The sequence below is a fragment of the Pseudophryne corroboree genome (assembly GCF_028390025.1).
Source record: "Pseudophryne corroboree isolate aPseCor3 chromosome 3 unlocalized genomic scaffold, aPseCor3.hap2 SUPER_3_unloc_4, whole genome shotgun sequence".
Lineage (NCBI taxonomy): Eukaryota > Metazoa > Chordata > Amphibia > Anura > Myobatrachidae > Pseudophryne > Pseudophryne corroboree.
Window position 1 is genome coordinate 4,079,143 of NW_026967530.1, and position 16,844 is coordinate 4,095,986.

The following is a 16,844-nucleotide window of genomic DNA, read 5'->3' on the forward strand; positions in this document are numbered from 1 at the left end:
ATCCGGTCGAAACATCCGGAAATGATGTAATATAATCACTAATAACATCTGTGAAAGCGTCCCATCACCCAGGAAACCAGGCTTAATTATGCATTTTGTATCACTCGTGGAACAAATTAACGATAATTATATATAGTCACATATCATAGTCATGTTCAAATCTTAAAATTAGAACGTAAACATACTATGATGACAGATATTGCATAACTAGAATAATTATTATCACCATAATACAATGAGAAACAGCACCCGCTGCAGTCCATCTGTAGTAGATACATTGTAACAACTTACTAGGGGCAAACAAGAAGGCTACAATAAATTTAAAAAGCGTAGATTTACCCGCAGAGGCCGCCAACACGAAAGGCAGAGGGCGAGTAGGCAGGCCGCCTCGCGCACAGAACAAGAAGTAATTTGCAACTTATCGTCACACTTTGATATATAAATTATCTATTGTTCAGATTTTGTAATATTTTGGATTTACACAGTACTTTGGTCATATGGAATCAGCCTTACGGGTTTCCCTGAGGGATTTACAACACAGACGGGCTGTAGCGGTTCCTTTCTCTTTGCTATTGCAATCTAGACAATGTATTGCTATGTATAACTTGGTCTGAGAACATTCACATTTCCAGGAACCTTGCTTATAGGGAGTAACCCGTAACTCTCCCTCATTACCGCTTCTAGCAGTACGTGCTGTGGGCAGTATGCCAGACTTATCAGGTCTGCATTTTTCAGACCTAGGGACATTACAATTTTGACAATCTCTGTTTGTACATTTCCATCCTGATACTTTTGTATAAACCAGGGAACAATTTGGATCCACTGTTCTTGTGGATGACATAATAATTCTGGAGGTTGGATACAACCAAACCATTAAGTATTTTAACATTTAACACTTAGGTACTTTTCCAAGTATCAATATCCAGGATCTAAAGGATCGTAGGATATGCATCTATGTGCTCGATTTCCTGAACTAGCAAGGAAACTCAGCCACTCTCTGCCAATATCACTTGGTTTTGGAATAAAGTGACACCCCATCAATATATAAACACTTCTATTGAGTCCGTAGTGTTCCCCCACACTCCTGTTTCCGCACAGAATGAAATGGCTCTCAATATGAAAGCACCTTACCCTTTCTTTTCTATAAATGCCACACACAAACATTCTGAGCATACGTCTTCTGTTGACATGTGTATACGCTTTTAACTACTTATTCATACAGGTGATGTATTAAACCTTATGCCCCTGAAACAGTTTGTCAAATTCTTAACAGTGTCAGTAAAACCTTGTTTATCGATCCAGTGTTTGTTGTTTGCTTCAAATCTCCCTCATTAGTAAATACTTCCCTTCCTCTAGGAAGTTTGCCCCTTACACAAATTGTGCTTATTTTTCCTTCCCTAGTACTGACAGGGGCTCATTGTGCGGTCCCTTCGCGTGATTGATCAATTCACTTTGCGAAATCCTTCGGGACTGCACCTTGTACTGCGCAGTATCAAAAACAACAAAAGTCAGTATATACCTCAGCTTAAATTTTTTTACTGTTTCAAGCTTCACACTTAATCATATATAAGTGTTTTCTAGGGAACTCTCAGTTTAGAAAACTTATTCTAAACATCACACTTAGTTCAATTAAGTGTTTTCTTAGGAAAATACCTCAGTTTAAGAGACTTGCCTCTCATAAACATCACACTTCTTATTTAAAGGGCTTTATATATTCATCAGCAATGCAGGACCAAAATGAAGCAAACCACTTGGATCTTTAATCCTCTGACACAACAAACCCAAAAGTGGGCATTATGGTGTCTGGCATAATGTGTAATGGGCATTACAGTGTGGAATAATGTGTAATGGGCATTACGGTGTGTAATAATGTGTAATGGGCATTACAGTGTGTAATAATGTGTAATGGGCATTATGCTGTATAATAATGTGTAATGGGCATAACAGATGTGTAATAATATGTAATGGGCATTACGGTGTGTAATAATGTGTAATGGGCATTACGGTGTATAATATTGTGTAATGTGCATTACAGTGTGTAATAATGTGTAATGGGCATTACAGTGTGGAATAATGTGTAATGTGCATTACAGTGTGGAATAATGTGTAATGGGCATTACAGTGTGGAATAATGTGTAATGTGCATTACAGTGTGGAATAATGTGTAATGGGCATTACAGTGTGGAATAATGTGTAACATAGAAACATAGAAACATAGAATTTGTCGGCAGATAAGAACCACTTGGCCCATCTAGTCTGCCCCTTTTTTTTGTTTTTTTTTATCACTAACCTTATTTGATCCTTATTTCTTTGTAAGGATATCCTTATGTCTATCCCATGCATGTTTAAATTGCTCTACTGTCTTAGCCTCTACCACCTCTGATGGGAGGCTATTCCACTTGTCCACTACCCTTTCTGTGAAATAATTTTTCCGCAAATTTCCCCTGAACCTCCCCCCCTCCAGTCTCAGTGCATGTCCTCGTGTCCTATTGCTTCTCTTCATTTGGAGAATGTTTCCCTCCTGGACTTTGTTAAAACCCTTCATATATTTGAAAGTTTCTATCATGTCCCCCCTTTCCCTTCTCTGCTCCAAACTATACATATTGAGATTTCTTAGTCTTTCTGGGTATGTTTTGTGATGTAGGCCATGCACCATTTTAGTTGCCCTCCTTTGTACAGTTTCTAATGTATTAATATCCTTTTGAAGATATGGCCTCCAGAATTGAACACAGTATTCTAGATGAGGCCGTACCAATGACCTATACAGTGGCATTATTACTTCTTTCTTTCTGCTGCTGATTCCTCTCCCAATGCAGCCAAGCATCTGACTAGCCTTCCTCATTGCCTTGTTACATTGCTTACCTGCCTTTAAGTCATCTGAAATAGTGACTCCTAGATCCCTTTCCTCCTCAGTAGTTTCCAGTATAGTGCCATTAATACTATATTTATCCTTTATGTCACCTGAAATAGTGACACCTAGATCCCTTTCCTCCTCAGTAGTTTCCAGTATAGTGCCATTAATACTATATTTATCCTTTATGTCACCTGAAATAGTGACACCTAGATCCCTTTCCTCCTCAGTAGTTTCCAGTATAGTACCATTAATACTATATTTATCCTTTATGTCACCTGAGATAGTGACTCCTAGATCCCTTTCCTCCTCAGTAGTTTCCAGTATAGTGCCATTAATACTATATTTATCCTTTATGTCACCTGAAATAGTGACTCCTAGATCCCTTTCCTCCACAGTAGTTTCCAGTATAGTGCCATTAATACTATATTTATCCTTTATGTCACCTGTAATAGTGACTCCTAGATCCCTTTCCTCCTCAGTAGTTCCCAGTATAGTGCCATTATACTATATTTATCCTTTATGTCACCTGAAATAGTGACTCCTAGATCCCTTTCCTCCTCAGTAGTTTCCAGTATAGTGCCATTAATACTATATTTATCCTTTATGTCACCTGAGATAGTGACTCCTAGATCCCTTTCCTCCTCAGTAGTTTCCAGTATAGTGCCATTAATACTATATTTATCCTTTATGTCACCTGAAATAGTGACACCTAGATCCCTTTCCTCCTCAGTAGTTTCCAGTATAGTACCATTAATACTATATTTATCCTTTATGTCACCTGAGATAGTGACTCCTAGATCCCTTTCCTCCTCAGTAGTTTCCAGTATAGTGCCATTAATACTATATTTATCCTTTATGTCACCTGAAATAGTGACTCCTAGATCCCTTTCCTCCACAGTAGTTTCCAGTATAGTGCCATTAATACTATATTTATCCTTTATGTCACCTGTAATAGTGACTCCTAGATCCCTTTCCTCCTCAGTAGTTCCCAGTATAGTGCCATTATACTATATTTATCCTTTATGTCACCTGAAATAGTGACTCCTAGATCCCTTTCCTCCTCAGTAGTTTCCAGTATAGTGCCATTAATACTATATTTATCCTTTATGTCACCTGAGATAGTGACTCCTAGATCCCTTTCCTCCTCAGTAGTTCCAGTATAGTGCCATAAATACTATATTTATCCTTTATGTCACCTGAAATAGTGACTCCTAGATCCCTTTCCTCCTCAGTAGTTCCCAGTATAGTGCCATTAATACTATATTTATCCTTTATGTCACCTGAAATAGTGACTCCTAGATCCCTTTCCTCCTCAGTAGTTCCCAGTATAGTGCCATTAATACTATATTTATCCTTTATGTCACCTGAGATAGTGACTCCTAGATCCCTTTCCTCCTCAGTAGTTTCCAGTATAGTGCCATTAATACTATATTTATCCTTTATGTCACCTGAAATAGTGACTCCTAGATCCCTTTCCTCCTCAGTAGTTCCCAGTATAGTGCCATTAATACTATATTTATCCTTTATGTCACCTGAGATAGTGACTCCTAGATCCCTTTCCTCCTCAGTAGTTTCCAGTATAGTGCCATTAATACTATATTTATCCTTTATGTCACCTGAAATAGTGACTCCTAGATCCCTTTCCTCCTAAGTAGTTTCCAGTATAGTGCCATTAATACTATATTTATACGTTTTTTGACCTGAGATAGTGACTCCTAGATCCCTTTGCTCCTCAGTCGTCTCCAGTATAGTGCCATTAATACTATATTTATCCTTTATGTCACCTGAAATAGTGACTCCTAGATCCCTTTCCTCCTCAGTAGTTTCCAGTATAGTGCCAATATACTATATTTATCCTTTATGTCACCTGAAATAGTGACTCCTAGATCCCTTTCCTCCTCAGTAGTTTCCAGTATAGTGCCATTAATACTGTATTTAGCTTTAGGATTTTTGAGACCCAAGTGCATGATTTTGCATTTTTGGGCATTAAACTGTAATTGCCAGACTCTTGACCATTCCTCTAGTCTACCTAGATCCTCAATCATTTGTTTTACCCCACCTGGTGTGTCTACCCTGTTGTATACCTTTGTGTCATCTGCAAAAAGGCATACTTTCCCTTTAATGCCATTTGCAATGTCACCAATAAAGATATTAAAAAGCACTGGTCCAAGTACAGATCCCTGGGGTACTCCACTGGTAACATTTCCCTCCTGTGAATGCACTCCATTTACTACAACTCTCTGTTTTCTATCCTTCAACCAAGATCTTATCCATTCAATAATCCTAATATCCAATCCCAAACTTTCAAGTTTATTTAGCAGTCTGCGATGTGGAACTGTATCAAAAGCCTTACTAAAGTCTAGATAAGCTATATCCATGGCTCCACCTTTATCCATCACTTTAGTCACACAATCAAAAAAGTCAATAAGATTTGTTTGACATGATCTCCCCCCAGTGAATCCATGCTGTTTGGGACCCAGTAACAGATGTGCATTACAGTGTGTAATAATGTGTAATGTGCATTACAGTGTGTAATAATGTGTAATGGGCATTATGCTGTCTAATAATGTGTAATGGGCATAACAGATGTGTAATAATATGTAATAGGCATTACGGTGTGTAATAATGTGTAATGGACATTATGGTGTGTAATAATGTGTAATGGGCATAACAGATGTGTAATAATATGTAATGGGCATTACGGTGTGTAATATTGTGTAATGTGCATTACAGTGTGTAATAATGTGTAATGGGCATTATGCTGTCTAATAATGTGTAATGGGCATAACAGATGTGTAATAATATGTAATGGGCATTACGGTGTGTAATAATGTGCAATGGACATTATGGTGTGTAATAATGTGTAATGGGCATAACAGATGTGTAATAATATGTAATGGGCATTACGGTGTGTAATATTGTGTAATGTGCATTACAGTGTGTAATAATGTGTAATGGGCATTACAGTGTGGAATAATGTGTAATGTGCATTACAGTGTGGAATAATGTGTAATGGGCATTACAGTGTGGAATAATGTGTAATGTGCATTACAGTGTGGAATAATGTGTAATGGGCATTACAGTGTGGAATAATGTGTAATGTGCATTACAGTGTGTAATAATGTGTAATGTGCATTACAGTGTGTAATAATGTGTAATGGGCATTATGCTGTCTAATAATGTGTAATGGGCATAACAGATGTGTAATAATATGTAATGGGCATTACGGTGTGTAATAATGTGTAATGGACATTATGGTGTGTAATAATGTGTAATGGGCATAACAGATGTGTAATAATATGTAATGGGCATTACGGTGTGTAATATTGTGTAATGGCCATTATGGTGTGTAAAGGCATCTGAAGTGGATGACCCAACCCCACAGCCACGACCCCTGAAACAACGGAGGTCGTCTGGAAACCCACTTCTAACCCACCCATCTCACAACAGATTTTACTCACGTCGAGGAGGTTCTTAATAGGCCCCCCGGACTTGGATCAAACGTTTGGTAATTACTTCGTGGTGGAGATGCGACTGATGAAGAAGACTCAAAAGAAGATCTACAAGCGTCTGGTTCTTGATGCTACCTCATGCACAATGAATCTCTTGTTGAGGCGTGTGAGATAACACCACCTGCCAGGCGGCATCTCCCAAATGTGCAACCACCCACCTACATCACCAACCCATGCATTATGTGCCGGGAAACCCTCAACAGATGAGCTGTTGTCCGCCGGGACCCATACTGTCCACCCCCTCCTCCCATTCCAGCGCATTGTCCAGTGGTACGTACTTAGACATGCTGAGTACACAGTCCTCTGTACTGGACCATCCTTGTTTTTAAAATTTGTAATTAGTTTTTTTCAAACCAGTTTTTTAGTTGTTTAGAAAACTGTTGTTGCCCTTACCCTAGTCTCTTGCTCCAAGTGACCTGTATTGAGGCCATTAGTACCACAGCGTTGGTTTCTTGACCTGTGTCCTGGACTTCTGATCATTGTGATCTATGCACTTCTTGTGTTCCTTCTAAAAGCACAGTTCAAAAATCTGCGTTATCAGCCTAATTTAGGTTGGATCACAATTTGCAGAGGAGACGGAGCCGTGCGGTGCGAATGGTGGGCAGAGTACTTGGGTAACATTAACACTTAGGTACTTTTGCAAGCATCAATATCCAGGATCTAAAGGATTGTGGGATATGCATCTATGTGCTCGATTTCCTGACATAGCAAGGAAACTCAGCCACTCTCTACCGATATCACTTGGTTTTGGAATAAAGTGACACCCCATCAATATATAAACACTTTCTACTGAGTCCGTAGTGTTTCTCCACACTCCTGGTTCAGCACAGAATGAAATGGGTCTCAATATAAAAGGACCCTGCCCTTTCTTTTCTATAAATGCCACATACGTCTTCTGTCGACATGTGTATACGCGTTTAACTACTTATTCATACAGGTGATGTATTAAACCTTATGCCCCTGAAACAGTTTGTCAAATTCTTAACAGTGTCAGTAAAACCTTGTTAATCAATCCAGTGTTTGTTGTTTGATTCAAATCTCCCTCATTAGTCATCACTTCCCTTCCTCTGGGAAGTTTGCCCCTTATACAAATTGCACCAATAAGTGCCCATTTCTCCTTCCCTAGCACTGACAGGGGCTCACTGTGCTGTCCCATCGCGTGATTGATCAATTCACTTTGCAAAAACCTTCGGGGCTGCACCGGTACTTGACGTACGCAATATTCAAAACCAAAAGTCAGTATATACCTCAGCTTAAAAGACTTACTTAAAATCTTACTGAAGAAACTGACACTTCTGTATTTTCTAGTTTTGCCTTTCTCCCAGATTCAGGAGCAGATCTGAATCCCCACAAGCTTTAACCAGGAGATTGGGTGTATCTGGAAAGACGCGTGAAAGAGTCACTTGAGCCCAGATCTGATGGTCCATATCGAGTGTTGCTGCCCACTTCTGTGTCAATTAAGGAGACACTTGGGTTCCACTGCAAATTTGCTCAAGTTAAGTTTGAACAATGATAATACACAAACATGCAGAGGCTAATTGGGCCTAAACCAGACAGACCACTATGGGTCATAATATTGGGAACTTCAGTACTTATTGTAGTCATACTATACTCTATATCTCTCATAGGAGAGGGCAGGGACTGGCATGTCTGCCAATCCAAAGTTACATACCAGTGTTTAGTATGTAAGAAGTGTGGTATCAAGGCCACTAAATTTTGTGTTAAGCAAGTTAAAGTAAAGATCATAAAATCTCTAGGATTTCAAAGATAGCATTTAGTTAAAAAATGCTGGGCTCACATCTGGAAAAGGATTTTAAATTACTTTGGAACAAATACATACTACTAAATAGAGTGTGACATTTTTTTGAAATGTGTATGAAGAGAACTCCAAGAATGTGTTGTGTATTTATTACTAATGAAACAAATAGTGCGCAAGAAGTGGCTTAGAGAAATGTCCTGCTCAAACCCAGCTAATTGGATTAGTGGGATCACAAAGAGTAGATTGTTGGAATAGTGATGTTTTTATAAAAAAAATTGTTGGCTTAGCAATTTGCATATATCTGTATTTTAAGATGCTGTTTTGTTTCCTTTAAGCTTGAAAGAAGTCTGTAAACTCAAAGATGTGAATCCTCCAAGTTTAAGAAACTACAGAAGAGCTTGGCAAGGAGCCGTGAGCAGTCTACCTTAATAGATATGATGTAAAGTTGTAAACGGTTCTTTACCTTCCATGAGATAGAGTGACAAGCACGATCCTATCAGAATATAACCTTTTGCACCATTATAGCTAGACTGTTTGCTTGTAGCTCAACTGTAATGTCATATTATTATGAAAGGAGGGACTAAGAGAGAATAATTGAGCTTAAGCCGCTATCAGCCATTTTGTTAAGTAGCAGCCATGATGTAGTGAAAAAGAAGTATGCTTTGCTGGAGAAATCATAATAATGCTGACATTTCATAGTTAGTACGTTCTGTGAGAAGCAAGGTCGTAGCTATAAGTCTTGAAAACATGTTATTAGACACTTTCTGTGTGTTTAGACTTCTTGTGAAGGACACGAAGGAGGGTGTCAGCTAGAAAGGAGTTATGAGAAGAGATACATTACTGTTTTAAAATGTGACGTGTATCAAATGTTCATGCAAGTACCTTTTTGCTATATAACGCCCTGCTGATTAAACGAGCTTTAGTCTCATTTTGTGGACATAACTGCATGTGTTGTCTGCTTTCTGGGATTCCCAATCGATTGGTAAACAAAAGGTATCAAACAGACAATTGAAGGGACTTGATAGGAGGTTTATCTCAGACAGAGCCGAGTAGGTCTTCCTAGGTGGAGGAGCCGTGGAAGGAAGGTATGTAGACTTACCCGCCGTAGCCTTGGATATCCATGCATCCATTTCATCTCCAAACAGGGCCTCACCTGTGAATGGTAGGCTTTCCACACCTTTTCTGGAATCCGCATCCGCAGTCCACTGACGTAGCCATAAGCCCCAGCGTGCTGACGCTGCCATGGCCGTGGTGTGTGCATTTAGCAAGCCTCTCTCTTTTATGGTCCCAACCATAAAACTTGCACAGTCGTGTATACAGTGTAAGAGTAACAGAATCTCCTCCTTGGGTAAAGAATTTAAACCCTTCAGTAGGTTACCTGACCATTTTGCAATGGCTCTTGTGATCCAAGCACAAGCTATAGTAGGTCTCTGGGCTACTCCCGCAGCTGTGTACATATATTTGAGAATGCTCTCAATCTTGCGGTCAGCCGCGTCTTTTAAGGAGGCGCTTTTGTGGACAAATGGCAGGGGTATGAGGCGCTGGCATGGGACTTGAATCTCTATTCATCAGGTCATTCATAGACTGTCTTAACTGTTGCATCTCTTTCTCTGTATGGGACAATTTATTAGAAATATCTGAGATCATCCCTTTTAGAGAATCCAACCATGCTGGCTCGGATCCACTAGTCAGAGAATGTGCACTACCCTGAGTACATTTTAGTGATCCCCCTGGAGAAGAAAAGACTCTGCAGTACATGAAACACACTCCTTGCCTGCCACTGTAATGTTAAAGTATACACACACACACACACCCAGGAGAAAATGTAAGCCCAGTTAACCCAAACAGAGCCCTTCTAGGGGGGCACAGAGTATGATGGATCCAGCCACACAAAGCCCTTCTAGGGGGACACAGAGTATGATGGAGCCGGCCACACAGCGACCTTTTTGCTGAAGCCGAGCTTAGCTGGGTCGCAGACTAAATACCCTTAATAGGGTACTAGTATTCCTATACTGCTCCCCCCCTGCTATGACCCTCTGGTACCGCTAATCTGGCGTCCTTGTGGAGGAGCTGCTTGTCTGTCAGTCTATTCAGTGAGAGCTGCAGAGGGAAAATGGCGCTGGTGAGCCACTGGATCTGCTCAAAGTGAAGCCCCGCCCCCATAATGGTGCACTGGCTGAGGTTATATGTGTGGTGTACAGTGGGTTAGAACCCCTGTAAACTTAGTGCCAGTGTGGGTATAGTTGTGGCTTCAGCGCGCCCTTCACAGCGGAACATGTATTTTTCTGAAGTCGCATCCTGTCAGCTCCACCATTACCAGCAGCGACCCGCTAAATGAGACGCCGGCCATCTAATCAACACTCTTACTTCTGGCTGTTAGAGGCGGCGGCGTGCTGTGGGACTGTACGGTCGTCGTGGTGGGGCTTGCAAATAGGTCCCTCAGGAGCTCCATCCTGTCAGCGGGGAAAGGGACCATTAACCCTAAAGTACATTGGGCTGTTCCCCCCACTAAGTCCCACGAAGCAGACAGGCTGGTGCCAATCAGACCTGCCTGAAAACAGAAAATAAATGCAGAAAACTCTTCAGGAGCTTCCAGAGACGTGACCGGCTCCTCCGGGCATATTTTCTAAACTGTCTGGTAGGAGGAGCATAGAGGGAGGAGCCAGCCCACACTATTAATTTCTTAAAGTGCCCAAGGCTCCTAGTGGACCCATCTATACCCCATGGTACTGATGAGGACCCCAGCATCCTCTAGGACATGAGAAAAACACAGAACCTTTGAACAAACATAATTTATTTAAAACCAAATGATAAAACGATTTACACAGAAAGATACGTCCCCCCACCCCCCCCCACCCCTTCCCGGTAAGATCATCCCACTATTTAAATGAGCTGTCAACATATGACCAGAAATCTTTTGCTTTTAAACTACTTTATTTCATATCTTTAATAGACACATTTTTGGCTATATTTGAAACTGAAAAAATACTCAATGCACAACAGCCTCTGGGGGTCATTCAGACCCAGCTGCGATAGCGGCCGGCAGCAGTTTACTGGTGGTGGCAGCAGGCGTGCCGACACACACATTGCGGTCACATCCCTGAAGAGCTAACGCAGGCCGGTACCATCGTCCGCGGGGCTGCGTGATGTCACATCTGCGTTCATCTCTGATTAACCCCCTATAAGCTTTCAGAGTAAACCTCATATCTCATCTTTTCCTCATTTTTTGCAAGTTAATTCAAATGATGAGATCGGTAGCAGCACTACTTTCAGGATTATTACACAGAACACAAGGAAGAATAATCATTAAGTCTAATTATCAACTGGTTCTTTGCAGGACCCATACACCTCTTTACTGCCTCCAGCAGCCCCTGGTACTGCACTGCGGCCATCCACCCTGTCCCCCCCCACTACTGCCACTTGCCCTGTTCCCCCCCCCCCACTGCTGCCACCGCCCTGTCTCCCCCCACTACTGCCACCCACCCTGTCTCCCCCCTGACATCTCAGCACTGCTTGGGGATTCTTAGTACTGCTGGTAACAGTCCTTCATCTGCAGATGGAAGTAACCAGGGCAGTAAGGACACAGAAGCTGCTTCTAGTATTATGTACCCTGGTCATGTAGGGCTGGGAGTCAGTAAACAGATAATGTAACAGAGTCACCATCTTACAGGCAGCCGGTGAAGGGAGCAGAGAATGGGTGTTATGTGGCAGGAACGGGCTGTTAGGTAACAGCCTGGCTGCTGCATTCTGTACAGACTACAAGCAGTGCAATTATTTTGCTGGGAGACCCAGGTAGAGGACATTGCAGTAGTCTATGTGTGATGATACAAGTGCATGTATGACTGTAGGTAGATCTTCTGAGGGAAAGAAGTGCTGGAGTCTGGCTATGTTCCTCAGATGAGGATCTGATTGTGGCTGATACCTGATGTTCAAGTGTCACTTCACCATCCAGGACACCAAGATTCTGCACATGATCCGCATTTTGTAACTCTGTACCCACAAGCGTAAGTCTGGTTGGTAGGTAAAGCTGAGCTGTAGCCCTCCCCTTTGTTGGTGAGCTTCTATCATAAGGACCTGTTTCACCAGTACTGAGTCACAGCCAACTGTCATCACCGACACCTGGAGCTCAGCTAGACATTTAGGATTGGTATTGGGTTCTCAGTACCCGGAGAAAAAGACAGGTCATCTGTATAGCAGTGGTAGATGAGGGCATGACATCTGATTATTTCACCTTGCGGTAGCATGTATATTGCAAAAAGCATAGAAGATAGGATAAGAACCTTGCGGAACATTACATGGCAATGATAAGTATAATCCAGAATAAAATGGTTCCTCACCTGAGTGATGTCTATTGTCTATTGTGTGCAAGAGCTAATTTATTTCTGAGTATGGAAATGGCCTCTCACCTGTGTGACTTCGCTGATGTCTAACAAGGTGTGATTTGTGTGCAAAACATTTCCCACACTCAGAACATGGAAATGGCTTCTCACCTGTGTGACTTCGCTGATGTATAACAAGATCTGCTTTCCGTGTAAAACATTTCCCACACTCAGAGCAAGTAAATGGCTTCTCACCTGTGTGACTTCTCTGATGTAGAACAAGATCTGATTTGTATGCAAAACATTTCCCACATGCAGAACATGGAAATGGCTTCTCACCTGTGTGACTTCGCTGATGTGCAACAAGGTGTGATTTCCAGGTAAAACATTTCCCACACTCAGAACATGAAAACGGTGATGTATCTGTGTGATTTTTCTTATGTGCAACAAGAGCTGGTTTGTATGTAAAACAATTCCCACACTCAGAACACGGAAATGGCTTCTCACCTGTGTGACTTTGCTGATGTATAATAAGTTGTGATTTCCAGGTAAAACATTTCCCACACTCAGAACATTGAAATGGTTTCTCACCTGTGTGAGTTCTCTGATGTGTAACAAGATGTGATTTCTGTGTAAAACATTTCCCACACTCAGAACATGGAAATGGCTTCTCACCTGTGTGAATTCTCTGATGTAGAACAAGATCTGATTTCTGTGCAAAACATTTCCCACACTCAGAACATGGAAATGGCTTCTCACCTGTGTGAGTTCTCTGATGTAGAACAAGATCTGATTTCTGTGTAAAACATTTCCCACACTCAGAACATGGAAATGGCTCCTCACCTGTGTGACTTCGCTGATGTGTAATAAGATCTGATTTCCGTGTAAAACATTTGCCACACTCAGAACATGGAAATGGTTTCTCAGCTGTGTGAGTTCTCTGATGTGTAACAAGATGTAATTTCTGTGTAAAACATTTCTCACACTCAGAACATGGAAATGGCTTCTCACCTGTGTGAATTCTCTGATGTAGAACAAGATGTGATTTGTGTGTAAAACATTTCTCACACTCAGAACATGGAAATGGCCTCTCCCCTGCCTTACCTGTCTGTGGTTTAATAAGCTTTGTGTTCTGTGTAAAACATTTGGCATCTATAGAACAGGGAAACACTGGATCTACTCTCAGAGCTGGAACAGATGCACCAATATCAGAGTGATCAGGAGAACATTTCCCAGGATCAGAGGGACCAGCTGATAGAACTGGATGTATAATTGGGGTAATGGGATTAGCTCCAGGAGAATCCTGTCTACTGTCATTATCTTTTATGTCACAATCCGGGGATAACATTAGATGTCCTTCTGAGATATTCCTGCTTGTGTGTCCATCTGCTGGAAATAAAATACATTATGGAAATGTGACATTTTCTGTAACAATATTAATCTTGTAAACAATAGGAGAAGACGACTCTCTGGGACACTTAATTGTAAATGTATGTGTGTATAAATAAGATTTTACTCACTGGTAAATCTATTTCTCGTAGTCCGTAGTGGATGCTGGGAACTCCGAAAGGACCATGGGGAATAGCGGCTCCGCAGGAGACTGGGCACAACTAAAGAAAGCTCTAGGTCACCTGGTGTGCACTGGCTCCTACCACTATGACCCTTCTCCAAGCCTCAGTTAGGATACTGTGCCCGGAAGAGCTGACACAATAAGGAAGGGTTTTGAATCCTGGGTAAGACTCATACCAGCCACGCCAATCACACCGTATAACTCGTGATACTATACCCAGTTAACAGTATGAAAACACTGAGCCTCTCAACAGATGGCTCAACAATAACCCTTTTGTTAATAACTATGTACAAGTATTGCAGACAATCTGCACTTGGGATGGGCGCCCAGCATCCACTACGGACTACGAGAAATAGATTTACCGGTGAGTAAAATCTTATTTTCTCTAACGTCCTAGTGGATGCTGGGAACTCCATAAGGACCATGGGGATTATACCAAAGCTCCCAAATGGGCGGGAGAGTGCGGATGACTCTGCAGCACCGAATGAGAGAATTCAAGGTCCTCCTCAGCCAGGGTATCAAATTTGTAGAATTTTGCAAACGTGTTTGCCCCTGACCAAGTAGCAGCTCGGCAAAGTTGTAAAGCCGAGACCCCTCGGGCAGCCGCCCAAGATGAGCCCACCTTCCTTGTGGAATGGGCTTTTACTGATTTAGGATGCAGCAGTCCAGCCGCAGAATGCGCCAGCTGAACTGTGCTACAAATCCAGCGAGCAATAGTCTGCTTAGAAGCAGGAGCACCCAGTTTTTGGGTGCATACAGGATAAATAGCGAGTCAGTTTTCCTGACTCTAGCCGTCCTGGATACATAAATTTTCAAGGCCCTGACTACGTCCAGTAACTTGGAATCCTCCAAGTCCCTAGTAGCCGCAGGCACTACAATAGGTTGGTTCAAGTGAAAGGCTGATACCACCTTAGGAAGAAACTGGGGACGAGTCCTCAATTCTGCCCTATCCATATGGAAAATCAGATAAGGGCTTTTACATGACAAAGCCGCCAATTCTGATACACGCCTGGCCGAAGCCAAGGCCAATAACATGACCACTTTCCACGTGAGATATTTTAGATCCACGGTTTTTAGTGGCTCAAACAATGTGATTTTAGGAAACTCAACACCACGTTAAGATCCCAAGGTGCCACTGGAGGCACAAAAGGGGGCTGAATATGCAGCACTCCTTTTACAAATGTCTGAACTTCAGGTAGTGAAGCTAGTTCTTTCTGGAAGAAAATCGACAGAGCCGAGATCTGTACCTTAATGGAGCCTAATTTCAGGCCCATAGTCACTCCTGCCTATAGGAAGTGCAGAAATCGACCCAGTTGAAATTCCTCTGTCGGGGCCTTCCTGGCCTCACACCAAGCAACATATTTCCGCCATATGCGGTGATAATGTTTTGCAGTTACATCTTTCCTGGCTTTAATCAGCATAGGAATGACTTCCTCCGGAATGCCCTTTTCCTTTAGGATCCGGCGTTCAACCGCCATGCCGTCAAACGCAGCCGCGGTAAGTCTTGGAACAGACATGGCCCCTGCTGCAGCAGGTCCTGTATGAGCAGCAGAGGCCATGGGTCCTCTGAGATCATCTCTTGAAGTTCCGGGTACCACGCTCGTCTTGACCAATCCGGAACCACGAGTATTGTTCTTACTCCTTGTTTTCTTATTATTCTCAGTACCTTTGGTATGAGAGGCAGAGGAGGGAACACATAAACTGACTGGTACACCCATGGTGCCACTAGAGCGTCCACAGCTATCGCCTGAGGGTCCCTTGACCTGGCGCAATATCTCTCTAGTTTTTAGTTTTGGCGGGACGCCATCATGTCCACCTGTGGCCGTTCCCAACGATTTACAATCAGTGTGAAGACTTCTGGATGAAGTCCCCACTCTCCCGGGTGGAGTTCGTGCCTGCTGAGAAAGTCTACTTCCCAGTTGTCCACCCCCGGAATTAACACTGCTGACAGTGCTAGTACGTGATTTTCCGCCCATCGGAGAATCCTTGTGGCTTCTGCCATTGCCATCCTGCTTCTTGTGCCGCCCTGTCAGTTTACATGGGCGACTGCTGTGATGTTGTCTGACTGGATCAGTACCGGCTGGTGTAGAAGCAGGGGTTTTGCCTGACTTAGGGCATTGTAAATGGCCCTTAGTTCCAGAATATTTATGTGTAGGGAAGTCTCCTGACTCGACCATAGTCCTTGGAAGTATCTTCCCTGTGTGACTGCCCCCCAGCCTCGAAGGCTGGCATCCGTGGTCACCAGGACCCAGTCCTGTATGCCGAATCTGCGGCCCTCTAGAAGATGAGCACTCTGCAGCCACCACAGCAGAGACACACTGGTTCTTGGAGACAGGGTTATTAGGCGATGCATCTGAAGATGCGATCCGGACCATTGGTCCAACAGGTCCCACTGAAAGATTCTGGCATGGAACCTGCCGAAAGGAATTGCTTCGTAAGAAGCCACCATCTTTCCCAGGACTCGCGTGCAGTGATGCACCGACACCTGTTTTGGTTTCAGGAGGTCTCTGACTAGAGATGACAGCTCCTTGGCTTTCTCCTCCGGGAGAAACACTTTTTTCTGGACTGTGTCCAGAATCATACCCAGGAACAGTGGACGTGTCGTCGGAACCAGCTGTGACTTTGGAATATTCAGAATACAACTGTGCTGGTGTAGCACCTCCTGAGATAATGCTACTCCTACCAACAACTGCTCCCTAGATCTCGCCTTTATTAGGAGATCGTCCAAGTACGGGATAATTAAAACTCCCTTTTTCCGAAGGAGTATCATCATTTCCGCCATTACCTTGGTAAACACCCTCGGTGCCGTGGACAGACCAAACGGCTGCGT

General features: G+C 42.6%; 1 protein-coding gene across 1 annotated transcript in view; it reads right to left on the reverse strand.

Moving 5' to 3' along the window:
* LOC134984203 (uncharacterized) overlaps nucleotides 1–16,844 on the reverse strand; it is a 182,146-nt gene that overhangs the window by 153,188 nt on the left and 12,114 nt on the right. Inside the window, exon 4 of the mRNA XM_063949837.1 lies at nucleotides 12,757–13,603. Coding sequence (XP_063805907.1) covers nucleotides 12,757–13,603 — 847 coding nt within the window. The remainder of the gene's footprint in view (nucleotides 1–12,756; nucleotides 13,604–16,844) is intronic.